The sequence below is a fragment of the Dermacentor andersoni genome, chromosome 3 (assembly GCF_023375885.2).
Source record: "Dermacentor andersoni chromosome 3, qqDerAnde1_hic_scaffold, whole genome shotgun sequence".
Classification (NCBI taxonomy): Eukaryota; Metazoa; Arthropoda; class Arachnida; order Ixodida; family Ixodidae; genus Dermacentor; species Dermacentor andersoni.
This window is the reverse complement of record NC_092816.1, coordinates 125,715,074-125,742,930: the sequence shown is the minus strand read 5'-3', so window position 1 is coordinate 125,742,930 and position 27,857 is coordinate 125,715,074. Positions and strand designations below refer to the sequence as shown.

At 44.6% G+C, this 27,857-nt stretch overlaps 1 protein-coding gene across 1 annotated transcript in view; it reads right to left on the bottom strand.

The window, feature by feature from the left end:
- The window catches only part of LOC129386479 (evasin P467-like), a 105,786-nt gene that overhangs the window by 50,688 nt on the left and 27,241 nt on the right, over window positions 1–27,857 (bottom strand). Inside the window, exons 3-4 of the mRNA XM_055074500.1 lie at window positions 24,498–24,524; window positions 3,259–3,323 (exon numbers count right to left, since the gene is read on the bottom strand). Of these exons, the coding sequence (XP_054930475.1) occupies window positions 3,259–3,323; window positions 24,498–24,524 (92 nt within the window). The remainder of the gene's footprint in view (window positions 1–3,258; window positions 3,324–24,497; window positions 24,525–27,857) is intronic.

Here is a 27,857-nt window from a genome sequence, read left to right as displayed (position 1 = left end):
CGACGACCCCTGGGTATCCAGAGTTTCATTTACCCTGTATTTGGTTGCCAACTTTTTTGACCGCTTCCTTCATTTTGTGTGGACGCTTTTCAAGTAATGCACGGACTTGAGCGTCAGCTGGTGTTGCTTCAAAGTGGCCTCCTCCGCTTTGAATCTCGCGCTCTCTTCGCTATCACAATCTTCTGCTTTTTTCGTAAGCCTTTGGTCATACTCTCCTCTTCCGCTTTCCACTTCACGCTCATCGCTATCGCCTCCTTTCTTTCCCTGCGGCGCTTCGTGTTTGCTCGGTAGCACCTACTAGGCACGCGGACGCTCAACGCAGGAAGGCGCGCTAAGTGCTGCGCTCTAAAAGTTATGGAGAAGCAACACTGGAGTTGTCTAAGTATGCATAATACTTGTTCACTTGCTCATCGGCACGTAGCCCCGTTTCATTATCAATGTTATCAAACTTGTTCCGAACAGTATAAACACTTATCAGTCCTTATCAACCTTATTGGATTCCATTGAACTCTGTTCAACCATTATCGGGCGTTATGAAGCTTATGGCATTTGATCAGAACCTGATGAACCCTTATCGGTCCTTATCCACGTTATTGTACATCATCCGGACTTATAAACTTTCGTCGGTCTTAATCAACTTTATCGCACTTCAACTCATCTTTATCAAACCTTATCAATTCTTATCAAATTTATCAGAATTGCTCCAACCAAATTCGTCTGTTATGAGACTCATGTAACCCCTCATCACTCTCTCTTTATCTCCTCATTGACTGCTTATCTGTCCGTGTTGCGGCACGCGAACCGCATGAGCCCTAAAGATCGGTGACATTTCGGTCCGTGAAGGAACGCCCCTATGGAAGGCGCATCCTGCGACCACGGAAACGCAACCGGGATGTGGTGTGTTTCGCCTTGAATTATAGCTTAACGGGAATTTTCCTCATATCTACAAGGTTCTAAGTCGGCTCTAATTGTGGTTCTTTAGGTGCCTTTGATTCCCCTGTCAACAAATCTTGCAAGGAAGCCTTCATGAAAACTGTTCTCCTCTGAAATTTCATCTACAACCGCCAGTACAACACATTCATATGGTTGAGCCATATTCACCTGTTGGAAGCGTGAGTGTTTAGGCCCGTTCTGCATTTGCCTTTTGAGAAGGACGAACGTGTGATGTCTCGTTGCGTCCGGGCTGCTTCCGCAGACGCTGCTGGCCACGGTGACAGGTTTTCATCTGCACCCTCAGAGTAAAAGATTTTGCTGCCGACATTGCCATCGTGCGAGAGCATGAATCAGTGCGCATTTTTCACGGTAATTTGACAAGAAGACCGTATCGGCTGGAAGATTTTCGAGAACCATTGGAAAAAGGGGACATCATCAACAATATCGCGGGTATGGGAGCCTTTCAGATGAACCACATCGGGCTGGTGAAGTTGCACAGCAAGGCCATCAAAGATGCTTTAGTGAAAGTGGGTGGACTTGAATTCAGCGGTTGTTCATGCGCTGTCATTTACCCATGCAAAATGACGTCACTGTAAATGTGCAATGATTTGACTTTGTTGTCAAAAAAGAGAGCTTTCGGTGAGCGCAGATCCATTTTGGTGACGTCCTTGAGGCTTCCAATGACAACTGGGGCGTCGCTTGCTCTGAAGATGCGGCGTCCATAACGAAGGTGGTGCGAATGAAACTTAACGAAGGTGATGAGCTTACCGACCTAAGGCATCTTTTGAAGTTTCTTAATGACACCCTTCGTCTTGTGACTATGGGTCGGTCGCCTCTAGTTTAAGTACCGTGTGCAAGGACACATACGACGGACTACCAGGCGCCGCCTTGCGAGCTGTGCCGGGCATTCGGACGAAAAAAAAACAGGATTGTGCAAGAACTACGCTAGAATAGCTGAAATGGTTCTCCCGACAGGTCGGCATCCAAAAGAGCGTAATGTACGCCGATGAAGCCAAGAAGACTACTCCCAACGGCAACACCAAGTATGCAAAGGCGAGGCCGAGGAGACGGACGCAGTGAAAGTGGGAGGGACAATGCCTGACAGCCACGTCTTGACGAAGGCAACTGAGGAATGTGCCGAAATAGGCTGCGCGCAGGAGCCAGCACTCCCATGTCAAGCAAGTGAAGAGAAAAACACGAGCGAATGTAGCGAGACCACTGCTGCAGAAAAGAAAGCAGAAGCTACGAGTGCGACCGCAGCAAGCATCCCAGAACGAGCATTCCGAAGTCGACAGAGGAGAGTACCGAAGGCAACATTAAATGCCTGGAGTGTGAGTGGCATCGGCTTGCTGGCGCCGAGGGTCACACTGCAGGGTAGAGTCATGGTAAGGGTTCTACTGTTGGTTCGCGCTTATAACCAGCATGATTAGTATACCTGCACCATTATGCGTCGGTACGTTGAATATACGCTGTCTAGGGTTTAGTCGCCAGCAATATCAGGTCAAAGGCATCTTGTGAGAAAGACACCTAGAGCTCCTCACGGTCCAGGAGACTAAGGCTAGCCGGGAGTAAAAATCCTGCTTCATATAACCGTGTCTTCAGAACGCTGTCTCAGTGCCAACACTAAAACAAGCTATGCTTCACGGGGCAGTGGCTGTGATCGCGTATTGAGGTGGACGAAACACATAACGTGTTTCACCGAGCTCAAAAGTATTTAGCAGATTACAAGCCGTGCGAAATAACTTATCAGGTATAAAAAAAGGTCAACGTAAGGTGGTCGTTTTTTAAAGAAGATCGCCCGCTTGTTGCTGAAAGTGTTTTCTGCAAATACCAGTACGCGAATGCGCCTAGCCAACAATGATCTATAGTTGGCGCTATATAAGGCTGTCGTGGATGTAGGTAAAAATATTTATTTGTTACCTTAGTTTTGCCGCTACCCATATTGTTCATTTCGTTAGCTATGTGATTCAAGATCGTTGCTGCATTCACTAAATAATTTTTGTTTTTTTGTTTAAGTCTGATGGTTGAAAGTAAAGGGCTGATTGAGCTGTATAGATGGAGATAATAATGATGTCTTTAGAAGGAAAATTTATTGAACCACCAACAATGTTCTTTAGTAAAAAGAATTGAATAAAAAATAATGCAGCGAAAGGGAGAAAACCAATGCAAGAAGCGCGATACCTTACAATACGTATGGCAAAGAATGACATATGACTACACACCATTGACACTTGATATAAGGAAACATAGCTTTTGCTGCCAAGGTCTACGAATATTGTAGTAACTTATTACGTTGGTCTGTACTATTCTAGATTGTATACTCACTCCAAATCCACTTTTATTCACAGCAACTAAGAATGGACATCCGACTGAGCCGTAGTCCGAGTCATCTGAAACAAAGAAAAATCGGTATGCAGAAACCAATAATAGAAACTGCTGAAATATTTATTGCAAAATACCTACTACTTGCAAAATACATAATATACTAAAAATCAATAATGTCAAAGATAATAAGATGGTGCATAAGAATCTAAACTTTCTGACTCCGAGATGCATATTTGGGAATATGCGAGACTAGATTTCTTTTTCCAGAGAAGAGTAATTTTTTTGCGTTATATTGCAGCAATGGGAGGACTTTATATATAATGAAACCGGCAATAAGAAAACATTCGAAATGTTTACTGTGGGCAGCCTAAAATGCTACAAATTGACATTGTCAAAGATTATCAGATGGCATATGAGAATTAAGACTTTCTGACTCCTAATTATGACCTCCTGGGAATATACAAGAATGAATCTCTTTTTCCACAGAGAATTTGTCTTTTTGCGTTGCATTTCAGCAATGGGATGAGTTCAGTTATATTCAAATTGGCAAAAGAAAGCATTCGAAATATTTACTGTGCACAGCAGCATCGATGAACTATCGAATACTACAACGCAATAATATAAATGCTTTTTACATAGCGCAACAGGCTCATAACGTCATGCCTCTGACATACATCCTTGGATAAATACACTCGTGTTTAGGCGGATAATTCATTTTTCAACAGACACATCAAGTCTCTACGCCGTTATTAAGATGTAAAGAAATGTTTTTTTTTATTCATACGTGTGGTAACGAGCAGCAATGCGATTTTGTAATACTGTTCATTAGAAACAGAGTTCTTACTCTTCAAGGTCCAACGTTGTACCAAAAGCTACACTGAGCAGGACTGCGGAGCTTTTACATTTATACTAGCACGATTCCAGCGTTATACTGATCCAGAGTGCTTGCAAATGACTCAATGTCTACAGTTTCTTCAATGCTATTTATTGTATGCTGATATATTTTCTTTTCTTCTGAGGACACAATGCAAAGAATATGCACGCAAATCTAAATTTCATGCGATCGCTTACTGCTTCGCAAAAAATGTGTTAAGAAAAAAATTGTTTCCAGGTGAAACAATTTAAGACAATTCAATTTGAGACACTGATACATCCAAGATGGCAAAGATGCAAAAGGGACTTCTGACACTTTTGCCGTCTGCCATTTTCACAAAGACCTTAGTCATGCGGCCACTGCGGGGCTCCCACGTAGGCTGGTTGGATGGATGGATGGATGGATGGATGGATGGATGGATGGATGGATGGATGTTATGAGCGTCTCCTTGGGAACGGGGTGGTGGGTTGCCCACGAAGCTCTTGCTATTATACTGCCTAATGTTCTACCTAGCTTAAACAATAAAAAAGGGGAAAAAACACTATGAACTACCACACCCAAATTTTCTGCTCCACTATTGAGAACTCTGCTTTTGCACGACTCCGTTTTTTGTCGCTTTCCTGCTTTTATTCCACCATTCCTCCAATCGCCTCTTACTAATGCCTATTGCGGACATGTTTATTTTTCCACTGCTCCCGCTGAACCCAAGGGCTTCAAGGAGGCCAGTGGCGCCTAAATCGACCGCTGGGTAGACGTCTTCACATTCTAATAAAACATGCTCCATTATTTCCCTAGCTTTACCGCAGCAAGCACATGCTTCTTCTTCCGTCTTATATCTCGCTTTATAGGTGCGTGTTCTTAGGCATCCCAATGTCGCTTCGAAAAGTAATGAGCTTCCCTTTGAGTTATCATAGAGTGTTTCTTTCCTGATTTCGTTTTTTCCTCTTAAGTAGTTACTTATGGCTGGTTTATTTTCCATTGCCGCCACCCATGAGATTATTTCAGCCTCTCTGACTTTCCGCTTGACCTTCTTTGTTGCTCTGTTGCCCACCCTGCAGGCCGCATACTTGCTGGTAAGTGTCCTAGTTCTTTTCCTCCACTGTGAATCAATGTTTTTCCTGTACAAATACCTGAACACTCTCCCAGCCCATTTACTTTCTTCCATATTCCTCAGCCGTTCTTCATACTCAATTTTACTGCGAGCTTCCCCCACATCAAAACTAGTGCAGCCCATATCACCCTGCACAGCTTCATGAGCGCCCAATGCGAAGCGACCCACTGACCTTTGTTTTTCATCGACTCCTGATTGTAGCCCTGATTTAAAGCAAACAACCGCATTTCCAAAAGTAAGTCCGGGAACCATTACACCTTTCCACATACCTCGGAGGACCTCGTACCTATTGTATCCCCATAGCGCTCTGTGCTTCATTATGGCTGCATTTCTTTTCCCCTTCACTGCTATTGTTTTTTCTGTGTTTCCGCATCTCTATTGTCTTCGTTTATCCATGTACCAAGGTATTTATATTCTGTTACCCGAGGTATTTCCTGCCCGTATACCCACTGTCTGTTCACTGTTTTCATTGAATAACATAACACCTGATTTTCTAACAGTAAATTTCAAACCAAAATTGTTGCCTTCCTGCCCACAGATATTAGCCAGACGTTGCAAATCACTTTGCTTGTTAGCTACCAACACAATGTCGTCCGCATAAAATAAACCTGGGAGCTGCTACTCTATTTCTGTACCCGCCTGTTTGTATGAGAGAGTAAACCCGATATTACTTCCTTCTAGCGCCCTCTCCATCCTCACCATGTACATCATAAACAGCAGCGGGGATAAAATGCACCCCTGCCTCAGTCCCTTGTTGATATGAACTTTCTCCTCGCTCCTCCTAACTTCCCATTCAACGAAAACGATAATTTCTAGGTAAATCAAGCCCAAAAGCTGTAGACAATCGTCACCTAAGCCTTCCCCTTCAAGAATATCCCACAAAATGTTGCGGTCTACGTTGTCGAAGGCTCCTGTAATGCCTAAAAAGGCCAGATATACTGGTCTTCTTTCTACTTCTGATATTTAAATAAACTGAGTAAGAACAAATAAGTTATTATCTAAACGCCTGCCTATTCTGAAGCCATTCTGAAGTTCTCCCAAAATGCCATTATTGTCTGCCCATGCTTGAAGCTTTAATTTAATTGCCTACATTGCTACTCTGTATATTACCGTTGTAATGGTCAACGGTCTATACGAGTGAATTCCATCTTTCTCCCCCTTACCTTTATGAATTAAATTCATTCTACTTAGTCGCCAACTGTCTGGTATTCGTCTATGTTTTAGAGTTTTTTTTCCACTGCTTTCACCACAGCTTCCTTATTTTTCGGTCTTAGTTCATTAATTAGCCTAACGGGAACCTCGTTAGGCTGATTAACGGGAACCGTGGCTCCGCGCTTAGGAAATTTCTCTTCCGTTTTCTTCCAGTTGAAATTTGCGAGCACCAGCTCCTTTTCCACTTGGGTCTCTTTCATGATCTTTTTTTCTTCAAATACAACCCCGTCATTGGCTTGGAAAGATTCGGCTGTTATTTTTCGGATATTTTTATTGCCGCTTCTCCTTCCAGTCTGTTTTCATCTTCGTCTAGGATATGGTGTTGTATTGTTGTTGACTTCCTGCCTAATAGTTTTATGTGGTTCCAAAATATTCTAGGTGCGGCCTTCTTTTATCTCACGTATTTCTGACAAACAACGTTCACTTTCACCTTTTAATTTTGCTTGCACCAGCATTTGAACCACAGACTTTTTCTCCCAATATATTTCCCATTTGCTGGCTACTTTATCCTGCGGCAACTGCACCTTCTTTGCCTGCCTGTGCTCTCGGGATGCTTTCAGTCGTTCGGCGATCGCTTCTGGTATCTCCCTGTTCCACCAGCTATTCAGTTTCTTTTTTTCCTTTCCAACGAACATGTAGTATCGCTTTCCGTATTTCTGTCGTTAATATACTTAGAAGCTCACCATATTCCCACTCTTTACTTGGCCTTTTGCCAAGTTCTTCCTCTACTCTAGCCACTATATTTGCTATTTTTTCAGTGTTCAAATTAGGACTGGACATTTTGCACTCCTTGCTCTCATTCCCAATTACATATCCCATTTTCAAAATGGTGCGTCTATGGTCACTCCCTATGCTGCTATACCGTTCCTCATCACTGACCATTTCTCTCAACTTATCATGAATTCCTTCTGTCATCAGACAGTAATCAATGGTTGATTGCCGGCGACATTGCTGGACAGCGCCAGCAGTTTTCACTGCCGTGGCTCTAAAAGCTCCTTATTAGCCTCCAATGTGGAGCGGTAAAATGCGTATTGAACGGCGACATCTACGGATTACTGGCAAGAAAAATTGCGCAAGCATGAGAGGGAGAGAGAGAGAGAGAGAACATTTCATTCTTGTGATGTGGGGAGACTTCCTCGTAGGGTGGAGCCCTTAGTTCCGGGTGCCATTGGCTCGCGCCATTCTGCGTACCCGCCGAATCAGCCATCGTTGCTCTTGCGGGTCTAAGCTGGTCAGAGCAGTCTCCCAGCAGCAAGGTGCAGGCGAAGACTAAAGGAGTAACCCGGAGGGTGCTGGCACTCCCAGGTGCGATGATATACTGTGGCCGTTGCTGCACAGTATATATTGCACAGTATATTTTGTGGGATGGAAATGGTGCAGGTAAAAGAGACAGGGACATGAATTGTTATGAAGCTGTCAAAACACGACGGCTTCTTCTCGGGTAATGCAATGAAGTGGTGGGGTGAAGTGTCTCCTGTTAAATCTGTAATGTTGTAGAGTTTAAGTGTAGTTCAGTGGTTCTGTCGGTGCGTTATGCGGGTTTCACAGCTCTTCAAATGGCTCCGGTTAGCCATCTCTCAGGCTACCTCATTAGCGCGTTCATTACCAGGGAGAGAGGCGTGTCCAGGTATCCACGCGGTATGCGCCCTGTGTAACGCTGAAGGTTGTAATGATGTAAGGATGTGTCTGTGTAGAATGTCACCTTCTGTTGTGCCAAAGTCCTGCAGGCGATCTGCGAATCAGAGACCACTGTGGTGGGCTCATTTGGTGCCGGTATGTTTGAAGCGTGTACGATTGCTAGGGCGATAACAGCCTCTTCAGCGGTTCCGCTGTCCACAGTGTTGAGCGTGGCCGAAGCCCTCAGAAGGTATCTACTATCTAGCACTAGACACAGGGCAAGTCTCTGTGGCTATAGGGGCAGGTCGGTGTATAGAACCGGTGTGTCCGATGTGTCATGACCAAAGAGTCGAGCCAGGGCTTGTTCTCTTGCCTGTTTGCGGCCCTTATGATGTTGAGGGTGCATATTCCGGGGAATTGGAGCCACGTGAAAGAAGTGTGTGGACTCCCTGTTGTGGTTTTCTTTGGTGTTTACTATCATAGCAAGAATAGAATGAGGCCCCCAGCAATGTTGGTTGGAAACGTTGCAATTCGCTTTTAAGGCGACTTTCGACTATTTCGAGGATGGCGTTGTGCAACCAAAGTCGTAGTAGGAGCTGCGTGGTCGCATGTTGGGGCAGTCCCAGCGCAAGCAAGATTTTAAGGCGAAAACGTCAAGTGGCTTGTCGCAATAGCTCATATCGGAAAACAACGGCGTCTAGTCCAGTGATTCAAAAATGTCGTCATCAGGAATGACTCATACACGCGTAAGCAAACAAAAAATGCAATGGCTGAATATTAATGAAGGAACGAATGAAAGGACAAACGAAAAAACGAAAAAAAATACAAAGTCCAAAGAAAGAAACACTGAAAGAAAAAGAAAACGAAATAAAGTTTGAAATAACCTTTACGTAGTGCATTAGGTGCTCGCATGTGACGTTGAGCAGGCCAACCTACATACGTTTACTTCCCACTGTGGCTCCTTATGTCTTCCAAGAAGTCCGACACCTTCGAACGTACTAACAGGTGTGCAGCAGCCTTTCGCCTCCACGAGTTACAGGAGTGTATCATGGTGCCCAACGTTATTTATCGTTTATTAACATTAGCCTTTTTTTAATCAAAAAGAAGTCAGTAATAAAGAATTTTTAGTGACTGCTTTCGCACACGTTGTGCGGCAGCTCCACGGAATGAGTTGTCATCGCCGCATGTGCGCAAACTCGTGGTCTGAATTCCGACGCGAAACGTGTATAACTCGACGTGAGAAAGAAAAATACCCAAGCACAGGGTAAACAACAAGCACGTGTAAGTGGAACTCAATTCGAATGAGGATACGCACGTTGACTGTTACATATAATCATTGAGGGTTACCTTTGAAAGCAAAATCGGTGTTCTGACATATGTGGTGTTGAATTTACGTTTCATATCTACCACTTTGTCAAATGCCGAGCTACACCACCACGCGAAAACCAATGTGGAACTCCCCATAATGCATTCGCTTAAACACTTTGACACTTCGTGAAAGTAGAAGTCGAGGACGCATATCAGCTGTGTTCTCGCAAATAGCTTGGGAATATTTAGTATGAGTCCTATGCGAACACTGGGTCATCCGTCGTTTTTTTTCTCTAGTGTCGTTAAAGGATGCGGATGAGTGAGTGACAGGACAGCTAAGAAATTAGGCATGCAGAAACTTCAAGAATCCGTGCAGGAAAAATATGTACTGCTTCAATGTGCTTGTTCGATTATTCCAATTGTTACTCTTCTACCTCGTGAATAAGATATACTGTTTAAAGTGGCATAAAACTACGTATCCTTATTAACACTTTTAATTTCCTATACTTACCTAGGATGACACATAATGTAGGAGCTTGAAAAATTTATTCCAGTGCCGAAAACCTCGTAATTGATAATTAAGGAGACAAAGCGTGCAAAGTCCAAGAATCACCTTCTGAACTATTCCGCACTTTTATATTGTAGTATGTAAATTTCCAAACGGAGCGATGTATATTGAAATGTTTCAATATTATTACTCACTTCTAAGAGAAATAGGATTTTCAATATCTCAGATCTGTTATGAAATAGAGGCGATAAGCATCCCTGGCTGAAAAATTTTTATGACATCTCAAAAACGTTTCACGTATCCGACTATAACTATTGCGCCATTCCCAAGGAAAAATTCTTGAAGCAAGCATGAAATTCGTGCTTCTCTTCTTGACTGCTTACACCTAGTGCTCGAAGTTTTCGGCTTCATCAGAAAGAACAAAATAAGCGGCCTTTCTTTATGGTTGGAAAGCACCTATACTACGCCTCCTTTTAAGCTACAGCATAAGCTTGTGCCTACGCCCAAAGTGTGTCGCTAGATAACATACATGTCGCTAAATCGGTTGGTGTTCTCAAACATACCAGCGATAAGGACACGTCGCTTTCTGGCCAAGATAAAAGTACTTTCACCGATACGTGTAAGCAGTCATTGCATAAATGTTAATCGCAGCGCTCGCAAGCTCCTGAGCGAAATCTAGCAAAGGCAAACATGGAAATATTGGATTGAAAGTGAAGTATTACCCCTAACTGACGTCTATGTGCAGTATGAAATTTCGTCTTGTTTAACGTACGATTACGCTTTCTGTATCGCAAGTGAGCGTTCCTTAACGGCTGCTATCATATCGCTCTGCCGTGGACTACTAGTAACACAATATTCCACGCAATCTCATGCTTGTGAGAATTTATACTGCACATTCTTGTTACTTGCAACTAAAGAGTGCTTGGACAAATCGTTTAGGAGAACTATACCGAGCGTAATAGCGGGAACAATGTTCTATCGCCTTTTAGTTCATAATTTTAAAATAATGTGATGACGGATCGCGTTTACTTACAAGGTGAAGAATGCAAAGGTATCGCTCAGCGAAAGCAGTTGACAGCGCAGCACGCGAGCCAGCACGACCTCGTTCTCCTTTTAGCCAAACTCCGCTCGCACGTTTCACTTCCCCGTTCGCAGACGATGTCCGCTGGGTGAGTCGTTCAGAAGATCGGTTGTATAATGGCTTAAGGCGCGCTACATATGTCAGCTGTGTCTTTCTAGAGTGGCCACCATTGCTTGTGACACTGGAGATTACATACGTGACGTAACTGGGGCGGTCGACAATGACGAATGGACCAGAGCAGCGGGCCAGGAACTTCCGACACAGACCACGTTGGCAGACCGGTGTACACAACCACACAAGGTCACCTTTAGTAGAAGACACGCACCGATAGAGGGCGTCGTAAGGGATCTTTGAACGCTGTTGCTACAATCCCTTTCAAACGGGGTAAGGCGAATACCGTCCGTGAGCATACGTGACTCGACCGTACATATAACCGCCCTTAACTGTGTTCTTCCGCCAGTAAGGGATAAAAGGCAGTGAGGCACAAACATGTTTACTTTCACAGTAGGTAAAGCCAACGGCTCAAACGCCAAATGTACCTTTATCAGGTTGGTTGTCGTCGTATCAACTAGCAAGCTGGGGGAGACCTACCCGGCAGAACAGAAGCTTTTACTACAACGAAGCGGTCGCTTTGACAGGGAGGCTGCTGGGCAAGAGCTGACAACAGGACTTGGCCTGAACCGCAGTCCACAGTCGCACAACACTTGCAAAGAGTCGACGCCAAGGATAAACTGGCGTGCGGGATGAGCAAGTACAGCAAATTCTGCCTTGAACGCCTTCCCTGCGATACAAATAGACGCGATACATACAACGACTGAACACAAAGACACTACACTCACTGTCCGAAAGGTAGTATCTTTGTTCCAATAAAACATAACTTTACGGCCAAGTCATTCCTTGAAAACTAAACTCATCACAGAAACAGTTGCCCTGGTGTCTATTAGAGCCATTGTCGGAACATCATCTAAAAGCGCATGAACCTTGTTAGGAAGCATCGAAAGTGGTGGAGGCATACTTGTGTGCAATGCTGTACATCCAGCGACTTCACCTCCATCGGCTACGCAGGCTAGTTTCCCTGTGGCGGAGATGAACGCGCCAGCCGGAGCTGTGGAGGTAGTGACCGTCGCTACCGCATAGTAGGCGGCGTCAAGCTTCGCACAGAGGCGGGAGAGTCACTATGGACGTTCTGCCGCTACACGGGCTGCTGGGCATTCGGATACAAAGGCCAGTAGGTGTGATTGGGCCGTTGGCTTCGCCTTAAGGATGCCGCACATCTCTCGAAAATATCGTAGGTGGGCGACGTCGCATGGGGCAGAACTGGGTGGTGTGTCCGCGAACACCACACTGGTACCACACAGGGCGTTCACGTGGCATACCCAATGCCGCGGTGTTGTGAGGGTACTCGGCACACTGTCCGCACTGTGGAACAAAAAAAAAAAGCGGCCGTGGCTTAGCTTGGTTAAGCCTGGTGATTGCGAAGCAATAGTTCGGCGCGACAACGAAACGTGCGCCTGAGCAAGCGGAACGAACCAAAGAACTCGGTGTCTCGGAGCCCCGGGGAAACGATGCACGCCAGCCAAACGTCGTGATCGGCACGGGCAGAAAGATAGACAGATAGTGATCTAAAGAATGGAAGGACGCTTGATTCTGGAACTCGTGAGGGAACAAGGAGAAACGTCGTCAGGGGAGAGGAGTCCGGGACGCGACGCGCCTCGCACCTGCCCCGCACAACCCCAATGCGCGCGTGGCGCGCCACCTGTCGGGGCAGCGCCGTATATTGAGAGGAGGGGGTCTTCTGTGTTTGCCGCAAGATGGCTCTGCGTGTGCGGAAAGCGCTGAAGAAATGTAGCGGAAATGCACTTCGCTACTCGTGTAACTGCGACTTATGTAAGTTACATGTTCATAATTACCGATATACACCGCAGTATAACTTTCTACGGCTAGTTTCTAAGGCAACACCACATTCACTAGAGGCGCTTTTGCACCGCTTTGAAGCATCGAACTTGTGGCTGAGTGGTAACGTCTCCTTCCACACTCCGGAGTCCCTTCGATTCCCACCCAGCCCATATTGCAAGTTGTTTTTTACACAGCTGGTGTGACGTCACACCGACCGTAGCGCCCCTGGTGAGAGGAGCGGGAGTTAGGCCGCCGTTGGTGGCTACCGCCTCGCCTCGTGACGGCGTGAGATGGGGCCCCGTTTTTACACAGCTGGTGTGACGTCACTCTACGTCACGTGGTGGGACGTCACGCAGCAAGGTCACGCTAAAGGTCAATGGTGCCTACCACCGCCTCGCCATGGAACGGGCTGAAGTGCGACCTAGAGTAGTATTGCTTCGCAATAAAAGAGACGGTCGGCTGTTGTAGCTGTGACGGTCACGGGGCGTATAAGCCGGCTGAACGTTAGTGGTCCTTGGTAGTGGAGCCCTCAGCCGAGGCTCGCCGTTGGAGTAGCTGCGCTTGTCGCAGCTTGCAGCAATCATAGTTGTGGATGTATGTCCCTCTGCGTGTTTCTAGCTTGTATAGGAACGGGGAGGCATGCTCGCGTACAATCAGAAGCATCGTGTGGAAAGGTCGGCTAGTAGTTATTCAAGGCATACATCGACGGTGGCGACCGTCGTGAAGTTGGCCATACGTCTAAACTTCGAAGTGATGCTACGTATTTTAAGGGCCCCGAAGGTTCTACCGTGATTAGTCACGTCAGTCACTGATTGAGATTCCTCTTGCCAATGAGCAAGTGATAAACACCATCGGCAATACCTTTGAGATTATGGCCCACCTTGTCTTCTTCCACCATGTGGGCATCCACGGGCTTACACAGTTTCAATGCCTCTTTAATATACGTTCTGCTAGTCTCCCCAGTGACTTGAGCACTCTGCGAGGTCTGCTCCGCACGTTCCTTCTTTGTTGCTGGGTTCCCAAAGTATTTGTTAATTTCCACCACAAATAGATCCCAGGTAGTCAGTGTATTCATCGTTCTGAAACTGTACCAATGCAGGTAAACCAACGAACAACCGCACGTTAGACAGCCGCCTAGCGGCATTCCAACCATTGGATCGGCTAAGCCGCTGATAGGGATGTAGCCACTCATCCACGTCGTTGCCATGATTTCCTGCGAAAGAACTCGGCTCCCTGTAGTGGTAAGGAGATGCTCTCGCGGACAGTTGCTGATTATCTCCGTTCGAGCTCATTTCTTGCGGTAGTGGTGCCAAGCCCGCATGTCGATGGCTCCGGCGAACCTCGTACTGTTGTGCTTCCGTCGTTGGCAGAGTGTGTCCCTCAGGTAGCACTAGGCAGTAGCTGGCTTACCCCGCCGCTCCATCACAAATGTGACGTTTGCTCGCGTTTATTTACAAGAAGAAGCATCTAAAGGTATCGCTCAGCGAAAGCAGTTCGCAGCGCCGCACGCAAGCCAGGCCAGCTTCATTCTCTTCTTCATCCAAACTTCGCTTGCACCTTTGATTATTACAAATGTAATCTGTTCGCAAAGTTTTTTTCCGGTGTTTCTACGATAAAATGAGCGCGATAAGCTTGCACAAGCAGCTTAGACACTTCCATGCTCCCTACAGGCTCGGCGTGTCACTTTCTGTTGATCGTAGAGGCACAGGACCTTAAACTATGACAAAGCACAAAAGGAACATTGGTAAAAATGCTTTCTACAAAAAGTGTTGGTAATACCCCTAATATCGCTGTATTTAATATGATGGTAATGTACTATGAATAACTAATACTGAAAACCTTGGTTACAATGCTACGATGACACATTAGGTACTCAGGGTCTCCATATAATTTTTGGCTGTTAAATCCTATGCTTTATGTAAACAGTATGAAACGTAAATAGAAAAGTTGTTGACATCAACACATCATTCTTCGTTGCAGTATTACATCAAATACAAACACATAAAAAGGGAGAACACTGATTGCAGCCATCTGTCGTATATACCGTCGTTCTTTTTTCTCAGTTTACATGTGCCAACCGGACTTTTGGCTGGTTAACATCCCTGCCTTCCTTTTATCTCCATCTCTCTCCTCTCTCTTGTATGTGCCTTAACACTGCTACAAAGAATGAATCAGCAATTAGCCAAGATCAAATATTTAGCGATTAGGCAAGCCATTCTTTAAAACGTGCACCCGAGTAATACAGCACAATATCATCTGGAGAGTAAAAGATGAATTTCACTTCTACTCATTGCACTAATATAAAGGAATTAGATGATCAATAATGCCCAATGGGATACCATTGGAAATCAATGTCGTCAATTTCGGGCCATCACGATTAGCGCCATACGCAGTAGTCGCACACACGGTTTCGCCTCTATGACTTGCACCTCTTAGAGAAATTACATAAAGCACACACAAATAACAAAGTTTCCCTTATAGTCTGTACTCCTGCACAGATCAGCTGTCTGCTGCTGCATCTGAAAGAATATGGCTTCATGGAGACACACTGTAAACGAAATTTCGTCGGAGACCTTACACCTACTACTTTACCATTGATGAACCTCGTAGAAGCATGCACACTTCATCGTCATTATCATCCTCATGAGCCTATTTATATCCGTTGGATGACGAAGGTCTCCCTGCGATCCCCGATTACCCCGTGCTAGGCCCACCGATTCCAATTTGCGCGTACAAATTTCCTGACCTCATCACCTTGTCTAGTTTCCTGCCGACCTCGACAGCGCGACTCATGGCGCCCATTCGGTAACTAATGGTCTCCCAGTTATCCATCCTACGCATTGCATGGCCTGCCCAGCTCAATTTTTTTTCTCCTAATGTCAATTAGAATAACGCGGCTATCCCGGCTTTCTCGCTGATCGACAGCGCCATCTTCCTGTCACGTAATATTACACCTAATATTTTTCGTGTCATTGCTCTTTGCGTGGTCGTTAACTTGTTCTTGAGCTTCCTTGTCAAATTCTATGTCTCTGCCCGATATGTTGGCACCGGTATACTGCAGTCATTGTACACCTTTCGTTTCAATGATTGTGGTAAGCTCCCAGTTAGGATATGGCAATACCTGCGGTTTGCACTCCAGCCTATTTTTAGTCTTCTGTAAACTTCCTTCGCATGATCAGGGCCCCTTGTGAATAAATGACTTAAATAAACGTACTCCTTCGCAGACTCTAGAGGCTGATCGCTGCTCCTGAACCCTTGTTCCTTTGAAAGGCTATTGAACATTATCTTTCTTTTCTGCATACTATTATTTAACCCCACTCTTACAATTTCTCTGCTAACGCCCTCAATCATTATTTGTAATTCGCCCCAGGGTTGCTGAACAGGATAACGTCATATGTAGACCGAAGGTCGCTGAGGTATTTGCCTTTGATGCTTACTCCTAAGCATTCCCAGCTCAATAGCTTCAATACTTCTTCCAAACATACAGTGAATAGCACTGGAGAGGTTGTGTCTCCTTGCCTGACCCCTTTTTTGATACGTAACTTTCTGTTTTTCTTGTGGAGAGCCAGGGTATCCGTAGAAGATTTCTAGATATTCACCAAGACATTAACGTATGCCTCCTGTACTCTTTGATTATGTAATGCGTCTATGAATGCTCATATTTCTACTGAATTAAATGCCTTTTCATAATCTATGAAAGCCATATAGAGGGGTTTATATTACTCTACAGATTTGTAGATTACCTGATTGATGACATGGATATAATGCAGTGTAGATGTTCGATCTGCATATTGGTACACCCTAATTGCATCGCCATTTTTCTACATATCCCTATTTCTTGATCATGTGACATGTATAAAGTACAATTTGGGTAATTCAGATCTCCAGTAAAATTTGTCATTCATTGCCTAGAGCGGTGCGATGCTCTGCGTAGAACAAGAATGGACATCGCGCGTGTACATCATTCACTGTATAGTAGTTACCACTATCACCTGCGCTCTCTCATTTTTTCCCTTTCTTCTTTGTCCTACCTACAGTAGTAGGCCTAAAAAGAAGCTTGCCCGGCCGGCATATTTCTTTATAGCATTTAAAAATTGCTCTGTCGCTCTTTTCAGGCGCGCTGCACATAAAAATGTTTCATGCAAACCACAGGAGGTGAACATTTTCACACCCCTGATAAGCTCTAGTACTGAACCTTGGACATCTCTTGTAACGATGAGCTGAATAGTCACTGAGAAATTTTGTCTGTTCATGGGTGGCACTTTTCATAAGGAATATAATTTTTGCGTGATAAACGAGGGCATCCAAAGATTACGCGTAAATAAATTTTTTCTATTTGTGGATGTACGTTCTTGTGTGTCATAATGACGCACTACGGGCATATATAGTTGCAGGCATAACCTAGTGCATTTACGAGGCTAACTTTGTGTCATGTAAGCGCTCATTATCGTAAAAGAAATCCACGTTCACAACATACTATCCGATGAGTCTACATCCAGCAGTTCTGCAACATCAAAATATATGGGCAATATTTGAGGTGAGAGAAGTAGAATTATACATATACTACACCGCAGTCGTGCAAGATTCTGGGGAAGAGGAGCCCTTCCGTATGCTGAAAGAGTGCGAACATGCCGATCCTTTCTAATAAACTTGATTTCAAATGGCAGAGGGTGCAGATGAGGCGGATGTGTTCTGTAGTATTTGTGTGCTAAGGTTGTGACTGCGATCACTAGACCGCCTAGAACTTAACACAGGAGACCGTCTAGAACTGTTGCAGGAAACAAAAGGTTGTCGCAGGGGAGTCAATCTTTTCTCTTCGCGTGCTCTTTGAATATAACTATTTAGTAAAACAGCGGCAGAGAGAACAGCGTATCGCGTGCTCACTGTGCTTTCTTTGTTAGCCATTGTGAACGGAGAGCCGTAGCTAAGCGGTGGCAATGGTGCTTCCGCCGGCTGTTTGGTGAGCGCTACTAAGCGGCCTTTTGGAAGAAAGTGCTTTGATTTGTCGCGTCCGTACGTGATCGTATTAAACAGCACGAGGAAACTTTCTAATCATTCTAGTGTGCTGCAGACGTTCCCCTATTAGCTTTATTCGAAAATACATCTTGATTGTGGCTTCTGTTACTTTGCTACCTTGCTTTCACGGCTAGTATTTCTTTAACGATTGAACTACAGGAGTAACTCATCACCATGAAAGCGCCTGCAATACATGCGTAAATCACACTCATCATTGCAAACCATCATACCTTAGGTAGACGACAGCTGATGAGAATGCAGGTACTAACGCTTAACTTATCTTTTTGACGCCACGATGATTAGCTTGCCCTCTTCTTGCCACCAGACAGCACGCCACAGTCCCTGTCTGTTTCGAAAGACAGAATTTTATATACCAAGCATATACAGGCAGCCGTTTCCAGGTGGACATTCGAGCTCACGCTTTATCTCGGCACAGCCGACGCTGCTGAGTGCCCATTTGACGTCTAGATCCTTCGTGAGGTGTCGGCAGTGCCATTTTCACAAATCGGTTGCTCTTCCTAAACCACCTCACGGCAAATCACTATACGTCAGAGGTCTAACTAAGCGAAATAGCAATCTGTGATGCAAACAATGGTTGCTGTCCGACTCTCATCACACTGTCTTGAACGCTGTCAGAAAAAGAAACGGACAGGAATGACGACTGGGCCGAAAACGCTGCCGCTCGCATCCTGCTATTCGCGCAACCTACGAAGAATTAGAGCCTAGACAGAAAACCTGAAGACGTTAACCACTTCGGCCATTTAAGTCACATCATTCTGCGAAATGTGCACGCGCAATGTGCCTACAGTTGCGCGCCGGAAAATGTGGAGTTCAGGAACAATGCCCATCCACGCCATTACACATCACTTCCATTGACGTAAATGGCCCTTGACAGACGCATCCAACCTATTTGCCAGCACTGTCCGACACGAAGTGCCTGGCCAAAATGACCATGCACCGTTGGGGAGGGAAATGTTTCCGGAAATCTTCAAAATCGTGGGTTGGCGAGACGGAAGGTGGCGATTGTTTTCACTTTCCCAGATTGGCAGCCTTTACAATCCTTGGCCTCGTAATCTGCTCTTTGTACGGTGCAATACAAGACTTGTTAGAAAGAGTGCTAAGCATTATGGTGAGGCAATATTTGCACCTTTGTAATATTCGAAGCTTCAATGTGTGTGGCACTTATAAACTCATTCAAGTATGCGCAAGTAAGCAGGAAATTTGAGTGGGTGCCGTGATTAGGAAGTGATAGGAAGTGATACATAGGAAGTGATACCGCTGTCATACCTCACACAGAATTTACTACACAATAAATTAACCAGCGCTTAAACATCTTAAAAGTGACAAAGCGACTATATTGGCGCAAGCAAGGTGTGCTGCACATAATGAGTAAATATAATTGTAGCTTACGTAAAACCCGTTGAATCATATCTCATATCTATCATCACCCTGTTTCTGACTTCGACGATCGTGTTCCTCACTACTCGCAGTGAACTAGCGTCGTTATTCCATTTCTCGCTTTTAATTTTAATGCTGTTCAGATGATAGCGATTTATAGCGGTTTAATCAGGTTAATAAACTAATCACACTTTACAACATCTATTGCAGCCTAGCATTTTGATGATATGTACTTTATAATGTTTCTGCTCATTTGATACTTCTACTTCTATATTGTATCGTCAACTATGCCTTTAAGAAAACTGTCTCCATCTCCTCCCTTCTCTTTTTTTTTCCCTGAATACCCTCAACACCTCCTGTGTATCTCGACTGCTGACCATTAAGCGCTTAAATCAGCTTTAAGCATCAGTGTTTATGGAATGTGCGCTTCCCATGGCTTCTGGTTGGGTCAGCATGTTGAGATTCTATGTTCCTTCTATGTTTTTCTCTTCAGGAAGCCAGCTCTGACCTTAAATTACAATGCACTGCCCTGTTTTGTAAAGTGCAGATTTTCTCTCCTCTTTTCTTTCTTGCCTTATTTGTACATATTCACCAACATTTTCTTTTAATTCTTTACAGATAATTTAACATCAGTTCTTCTATCACTTTCTTTTCGACGACTCCGTTTGGTCAATATGCACTTTCTGTCACCCTGTACTTTGTTGCCGGCTTTGTTGACCGGTTCCTCCATTCCGTGTCAGCGCTTTTGAGGCACAAATATTATTCTCTTTACCCACACATTAATTTTATCCATGTTCCTAATTATTTCTCAAAACTAATCTTGTCATGCGCTTCTCTCATTTCAAACTAGGTGCAACCTATGTGATTTGTGGTCTTACCGAGGACCCCTAAGGCCAATCGGCCTATCAACCTTTGGGTAAGATCAAACCTTACGAGACATCTGATTAAAAGCACCTATTGGACTGTCTGAACGTTATCGCTGGCACTATTATCATTTTCAAAATTTCTCGGATCGATTCTTAACTGTAGCCCCAAAACGTTGGATGTGTCCAAGTTTCAGAAAATATTAAACTGGCCAGACGGCGAGAGTTTTACTTTTAAAATAGTCGCCACAATGCATTATAAACTGTTGTTTACGACAGAGCCTCCGTTGGCCAATATTTTCTTCAAAAAACAACTAGTCCATCTTCCCTCTCTTCGCTCGCGCATCGCGCATCTGCGCCGAGCCTGGACTGGGCAAGCAACAGTTAGCCGTGGTAAGGAAGGAGCTGTGTAACAACGGCTACCCATAACAGCTATAGAAGATTCAAGAGCTGCGGTCTTCAATTGCTAACCACGCAAGAGTACAAAAAAAGAGAAGCATAAGCGGGCGGCTGTACCCTACGCGGAAAGTGTCAGTGAGGCACTGGCTAGAGTTTTTGGCACATATGTGTGTAAAACTCGTACACGTGCCAACAAACAAAGACATAAGCTTGTACGAGTGAAAAACCCTTTGTAAAAGTCAAGGTTGCCTGAAGTAGTATGAAAGATCCCGTGCCAAATTTGTAACGCATTCTACATAGGTAAAACTGGGACTATTAAAGTAAGGATACAGCTGTACCCGAACGATGTACCCGAATGCAAGTTTGAACGCCTTGGAGGGTCATCATATGACTGACTACTAACCACATAAACAATGGGCATGCTGTGTGCATAACCGTGACAGAGAAGCGCGTATCTTCAAGAATACCGTTGGAATCTTTACTTATTCAAACGACTAGAAACGCGATTAACGGGACACGGGCTAATCACCTCGGGATATAAACGCGCACTGCGAGCCATCTAACACGTAAATAATTGTCCCTCTTGTGCTCATATTAATTATGAACAAGGGAATGAGGCACGTGCCCAGGGTTCTCTTTTTCTTTTGGGGGGGGGGGGGGGGAGGCAACTCAATGTAACTATTTCTATGCCAATGAGGAGGGAGGTAGCGTTACTAGTACAAATGTGCATAATGCCCACCATTCGCCATGAAGACGCGTAAACCCGCAAAAGAGAACTGAAATGAAGTGGATCTCACGGGTACGCCTGTGATATACGCCTCTCCTTTACTTGGCAAATAAGGAACCACATTAAATGGAGTCGCGCATGACAGAAACGCAGGAAGAACGCTGCCAAGAACAAGTAAACAAGCGAAATTACAAAATAAAGATTTTTAGTACCTTTTTTTTTAGTTAGCGCAGGAAGACTTATAGAGAAATACATACGATTGCGGAACAATCACAGTTCTTTTGAATTCTTAATTTAGTGCTCTACCACTTTCGTTGCCAAGCGGACTGGTGTTGTTATTTTGGAAGTTGCGTAACGATGCGTGGTCACCAGTCCCGTACAGCCACGTAGAGCGCAGTACGCTGCAGAAGTTTAGAAAAACACTCACATTATCACAGCAGAGAAGTCGGGTCGACAGATAGGCGGGTCGACAGATAACTGTAGAAGCGTGATTAAAAACACACGGAATTATTTTCCACTTATGGCGGCGTTTTCTCTACTTCGTTTCTAAATGAAGAGATGTTGATTCATAAATATTTTCCAAAATACGGGTAAATTTGTTAATTTTCACTGGTCTTTCCTATTTGGCTGTTGCCTTGGCTCTCTCACTCCTTGCAACTCCATGCAACACTTCTGTCCAGTTGCCAATTTTGTACGAAAAGTGTTGTACAATTAGTGAAAAGCCAGACGACGTAACGATTGATTGCTTACGGTTTTAACGGTTATTGCAGGGTCTGATGCTGGGCGCTGTTTCGCATTATTTTATTTTCCACCTTATCTAACCCATATCACGGGTGTATGCTTCCGAGGATCTGCCAGCGTCATGGCGAGCCGTCACTCGAGGAAATAATGAAGCAAAATGAAAAGTTTCATGCAACTGGCGATTTCTCCGACCGCCACTGGTTCTACGAGCATACAGACCAGCTGACTACGAACCGAATCCCTTTCCTGGTCCCTGGATCAGTCTAAACAAAGAAGGTTGAACTAACAAAGCAGCAGCTATGCGCGTGGTCGTGAAATAGATGGTGACAACTGGACTCTTCTCCAGTTAATCACGCCGGCACCGAATCGATGAGAAAACTGGCCTTCACACCCAAGGAGATGCCGGTAACTACCGCTATCCAAAACCATTCCATTCTGTGAAGGCGGAATAGACGCGAGAGCTGACGACACTGAAAGCTCCTAAACAAAAAGGAAAGTGATGCACCTCCGCCGCGGGTCAGCCTCACGGTAGTGCAATGCTGGGCAGACCGGCGGCGGAGGTGAAGCAGGCATTAAGCACTCCCCATACTTGTGCCGATACTGAAGATAGTGGAATACCAGGCCCACCTGCGGCGACGGTGAAGCAGGCGTTGAACACTCCGCATAGGTGGGTCCGTTCAAAGGTAGTGCAATGCCGAGCCGACCCGTGGCGGAGGTGAAGCAGGCGTTAAGCACTCCCCATACGTGAGCCATTCTATACCTATACCACGTTGTCTTTAGCGCCGCCTTGTCAATGTATATTGCTGTGTCCAGAAAGTATATGCGCTCAGTTGACGATTAGATATGAATTTTATTGTCGGATGAAAAGAGTTTGGAAATACTACATATTCATGTAGACTTCTTGACCACGTCCCCATATTATGAATATGTTGTCTATATGTCGTCTATATGTCGTCGAAAAGATTTTTCCCTGCCTACTACTCACTTTATTATACTCTTGCGTGTTTAACGTTTATATCACACGGTAGGAACCCCTTTTTCCATGTACCCATGCCCCCGCCCGCTTCTGCGCACGTCACCCTCCTATTTGTTATTCCGGTTTCGGTTCCCCCTCTCATTTCTTTTTATGTCTGTTTTCATTACATTGTTTTTGAAACACCCTCACCAATACATTCCAAAGCCGCAGACGTCAGTATAGCTTTTTCGGCGCCTCAGCCACACATGGTATCGCAATTTCTGTATACCGCTGTAACAACGCCTACGTTGGGCAACTGCGGATAACGTCCCTTGAAAGACCATGTCGCTACGTTCCAGTTACCCCATGCATTGCGCCCCAGACTCTTTGTCGCCATCTTAAATCCTCCAAAATTACTCGGCGCATTGCTGCCATGCTACTAAAGTCACTCTTTCAACTCATGTTTTTTGGTGTCTTTTCGGTTACTCGCGCCCTGACCGCCTGGCCGGCCCTTCTAAAGCCACAAAAATATGCCGCCAACGACACTCCTGGATACTCTCTAACCATCCCATGACCGCCTCTTTTATTTCTTGTTCTTTATTTTTTTTCTTGGTTTCCCTCCCTTTTTTTCTCTCCTTTTCTTTCTTTTGTTTTCACCCCGCCTTCCCACCAATCTCCCGCTCTTGTCCCCTCGTCTTGGGAGCCATGCTCACAGACGTCAGGCGACAGCGCTCATTATCTTTGAAGTCTCTTCCTTTATAACCAACCGCCACCGACAACAACCGCACGTGACGTCACTGCACTAACCCTTTAAAACTAACACGCCGAGGATGACGAGGCCGCCTTTGACAAAGATAGGTCCTCCTATGGACATGTTGGCCAGCCTTTCTGAGGCACTTTATCCCTGTTTACAAAAATTAAACTACTATTTGGGTAATTCGCCTCCAATAAAAATTAGTCGTTTCCTAGAGCGTTGCCATGCTGTGCGCAGGACATGCATGTTCATATCACACGTGTACATCATTCACTGCATACTAGCTACCACTATCATCTGCACTCTCTCTTTTTTTTCCCTTCTCTGTTTCTTCTACGCCCAGTAGTGCGCAAGAAAAGAAGCTTTCCTGGCCGACATATTTCTTTCTAGCATATAAAAATTTACCTGCTGCTCTTTTCAGGCATGCTGTACATAAAAATTTCTCATGCAAGCCACAGGAGGTGAACATTTGTTAATCCAAACCCCTGATATGTTTCCATAATAAACCTTGGATATTTCTTGCAAACATATGCTGTATAGTCACTAAGAAATTGTTTCTGTTCGCGGGTGACACCTTCTTAAAGAAATATAATTTTTTTTCAAGTGAGAAATTAGGGTAGCCAAGGATTTCGCGTAGATATGTTTCATTAGGCGTAGATTTATGTTCTTGTGTGTCATGAAGACGTAATACGAGCCGGCATACCCTGGTGTAATTGTATGGCTACATTACTGGCCTGTAAGGGCTCAGTGTGGAAAAGATATCCAAGTTCTCAGCTTACCCTCCGTCGTGTCTCCAGCCTCCGGCTCTGGAATATGAAAATTTTTCGCAATATAATATTTACGGCGAAAAAAGTGGAAATATATTTATGCGAAGCTGTTATCGTGCAAGATTCTGGGGCAGAAGAGCCCTCCTGTGTGCTCTGCGGATATCGAACGTGCCAATTCTTTGTAGTAAACTTGGTTTGAAATGGCAGCGGGGGTAGATGGGGCGGGTTTTCTCTGTGGGGTTTTAACGTGGCGACTGCAGCCACTACACCGTCTAGGACTGTTGCATGAAAGAATGTTTGTCGTATTGGAGACATTTTTTTCTCTTCGCATGTTCTTTGAATATAATGAAATAGTAAAAGAAAGCGGGTAATAGGAAAGCGTATTGTGCGCTCATTGTGTTTTTTCTTTTGTTTGCTAGCCAAAGTGAGCGGAGAGGCGTAGCCAAACGGTGGCACTAGTGCTTCCTCCAGCTTTTTAGTGAATGCTGCTCAGCGGCCTTTTGGAGGAAAGTTCTTTGATCGGTTGCATCTGTACGTGATGGCAATAAACAGCTTGATCAAACTTTCTAAACACCAGAAGCGGCCTCCAAATCTTTAAACATTACTTCTAGCTGAAAATCGTTAAAGTGACTTCTCTTAATTTGCTACATTTTATTTCCAGCGAATATTTTTCTAACATATGAGCTAAAGGATGACTCATTACCATGAAAGCGCCTCCAAAGCACGGGTAAATGACTCTCAGCGTCGCAATATATCTTACCTTAGCTTGACGACTACAGTTGAGAACACAAATAGCAATGCTTAATCCATCCTTTTGACAGCGTGATGACTAGGCCGCCGTATTCTTGCCATCTGACACCATGCCACAGTCACTATCTGCTTCAAAATCAACGACTTTATATACTAAGCATTTACTGGCAGCCATTTCGAGGAGGACATTTGAGCTCCCGTTTTAGCTTGGCAGAGCCGATTATGTAGATGCTAAATCCAGATCCTTGAGAGGAGTTGGGAGCTCTGTCTTAATACATTGGTTGGTCCTCCTAAATCAGCTCACGACAAATCACTACACGACAGAGATCTGATAAAGTCAATTAGAAGCAATTTGACATGCACGCAACCGTTGCTCTCCGAATCTCACCACGCTGTCTTGAACGTTGCTAGAAAAAGAAAGGGACAGGAAGGGCGGTGTGACCTAAAACATTGCCTACTGGCGACATGCCATTTGCGCAGCATTCGAAAAAGAATTAGAGCAATGACAAAAAAGCTGAAGACATTAACCAGTTCGGCCACTTACGTCACGTCATTCTGCGGAACGTGCACGGGCAAAGTTGCAACACCTGTGGGCCGGACAGTGTGGAGTTAACAAGCACACAAGAAAGTCCATCCCGCCGTCATACACAAGAACCATTGGCATAACTGCAGCATGGTGACGCATTCCGCCTATTTGCCTACACTATAGTCACTATAGCCACGAAGCCTTCAAGGCGGATATGTTCCCGGGAGCCTTCAAAATTGTGGGTAGGCAAGATGGAAGGTAGACGCTGTGTTTACTTTCGCCGCGCAGCCTTTAAAACCCCTGACCTTGTATTCTGCCATTTGTACAGTGAAATACGAGACATGTTAGAGACATTGTTAAGCCCTATGGTGAGGCAATATTTGCACCATTGTAACTTTAGAAATATCAAAGTCAGTTGTTTTTATTGCCTCCTTCTAGTACACGCACGAGCGCACACAATTTGAGTGGAATATCTGACTAACATAAGAAGTGATACCGGTGTCCCAACGTCCACAGAACTTTCTGCACGAAAAAAATTTACCAGAGCTGAACTTTTAAAAAAGTGACAAAACGAGTGCATTGCCGCACACAAGGTGTGCTGAACAGACTTAGTAAATATACATGAAGATTACGCGAAAGGTGTTTAATAATTTCGTCTATCTGTCATTACCGTTCTGACTTCGATGTTCATGTTCCTCACACTGCTCAGAGTAAACTCGCGTAGTTGTTCCATTTCTCGCTTCTAATGTCAATTATGTTCCAAGGATCAAAGTGATTTACACCAGCATAATCAGGTTAATAAGCTAATCACGCTTTACTAAATCTATTGCTGCCTAACATTTCGCTTCATTCTACTTGAAACTGTTTCTCCTAATTTACAAATTGCACCTCTATATTGTGAAGTCAGTTAACTATGCATTTAGCTACTATTGCTCCATCTCTCGCCTTCTTTTTTTTCCACCAATACCCCCCCCCCTCCCCAGATTTCCTGTTTATCTCGACTGCTGACCATTTAGCGCTCAAATCTGCCTTGAGCACCAGTGATTTTGGAATGTGATCGTTCTCGTCCGTCCTGGCTAGGTCAACATGTTAATAATCAATTACAAAGAGCTAAGTTCTTTCCCCAGCTTTTTCTATAACAGACGTATGCCTCAAACTGCTACGAAAAGATTTCCTTTTTATGCTTTTCTTTTCAGGCCGCCTGGCTCTGTTCATCTCCGTTCTGATATAACAAGGCATTGCTTTTTTTGTATAATGCAGATTTTCTCTCCTCATTTTGTTCTTGCCTTTCTTGCACATTTCCTTCAACACTTTGTTTTCATTCTTTCCACACAATTCAACATCTGTTATCCTGCTATATTATTTTTAATGACTGCGGTTGCTATATGTGCACTTGCAATCATCATGTGCTTGGTTGCCTACTTTGTTCCCCACTTGCACTATTCCATGTCCACGTTTTTGAGGTACCAATACTGGTGCGCTTTAGCCACCCGTTAATTTGTATCCATGTTTCTGATTCTAGTTGGAAACCAATTTTGTCATGCGCTTCTCTTACTTCAAACTAGGTGCAACCTACGTGAGCCTGCGATTCTTTATTTATGGCTTTAACGAGCAGCCGGAAAGCCCGTTCGCGCACTAGCCTTTAGGTAAATGCAATCCCGTCGAGATCTCTGATTAAAAACACCTATTGGCATTTGCGAACGATACCGCTGATACAGCCATCTTTTCCAGGTTTCTCAGATCAGCTCCTAATATTGTAACTCCAACGCCTTCCATGTGTTCAGGTTGCAGAAAATTTCAAATTGCCCTGACGACGAGAGTTTCACACTGGAAACTCTTTGCATAATAAGTTTTGCGTTTGCGGAAACGACAGCGCCTTCGTTGGGTCATCATTTCTACAAAAAGCTGGTCCTCTATAATCTCTGCTTCAAGAAATACACGTTGAAACGTGTATTTGTTTATATTTCTAGTGAGACCACTCTTCCCCAGCTAACAAGTGTTGAACGTTACCGATCAGCTCAGGAAGGATCTGCATGTATCGCAAATTTCTCGAAGGTTATCGATGAACCTATCCACTCTTTGTTGTCACCGCACCT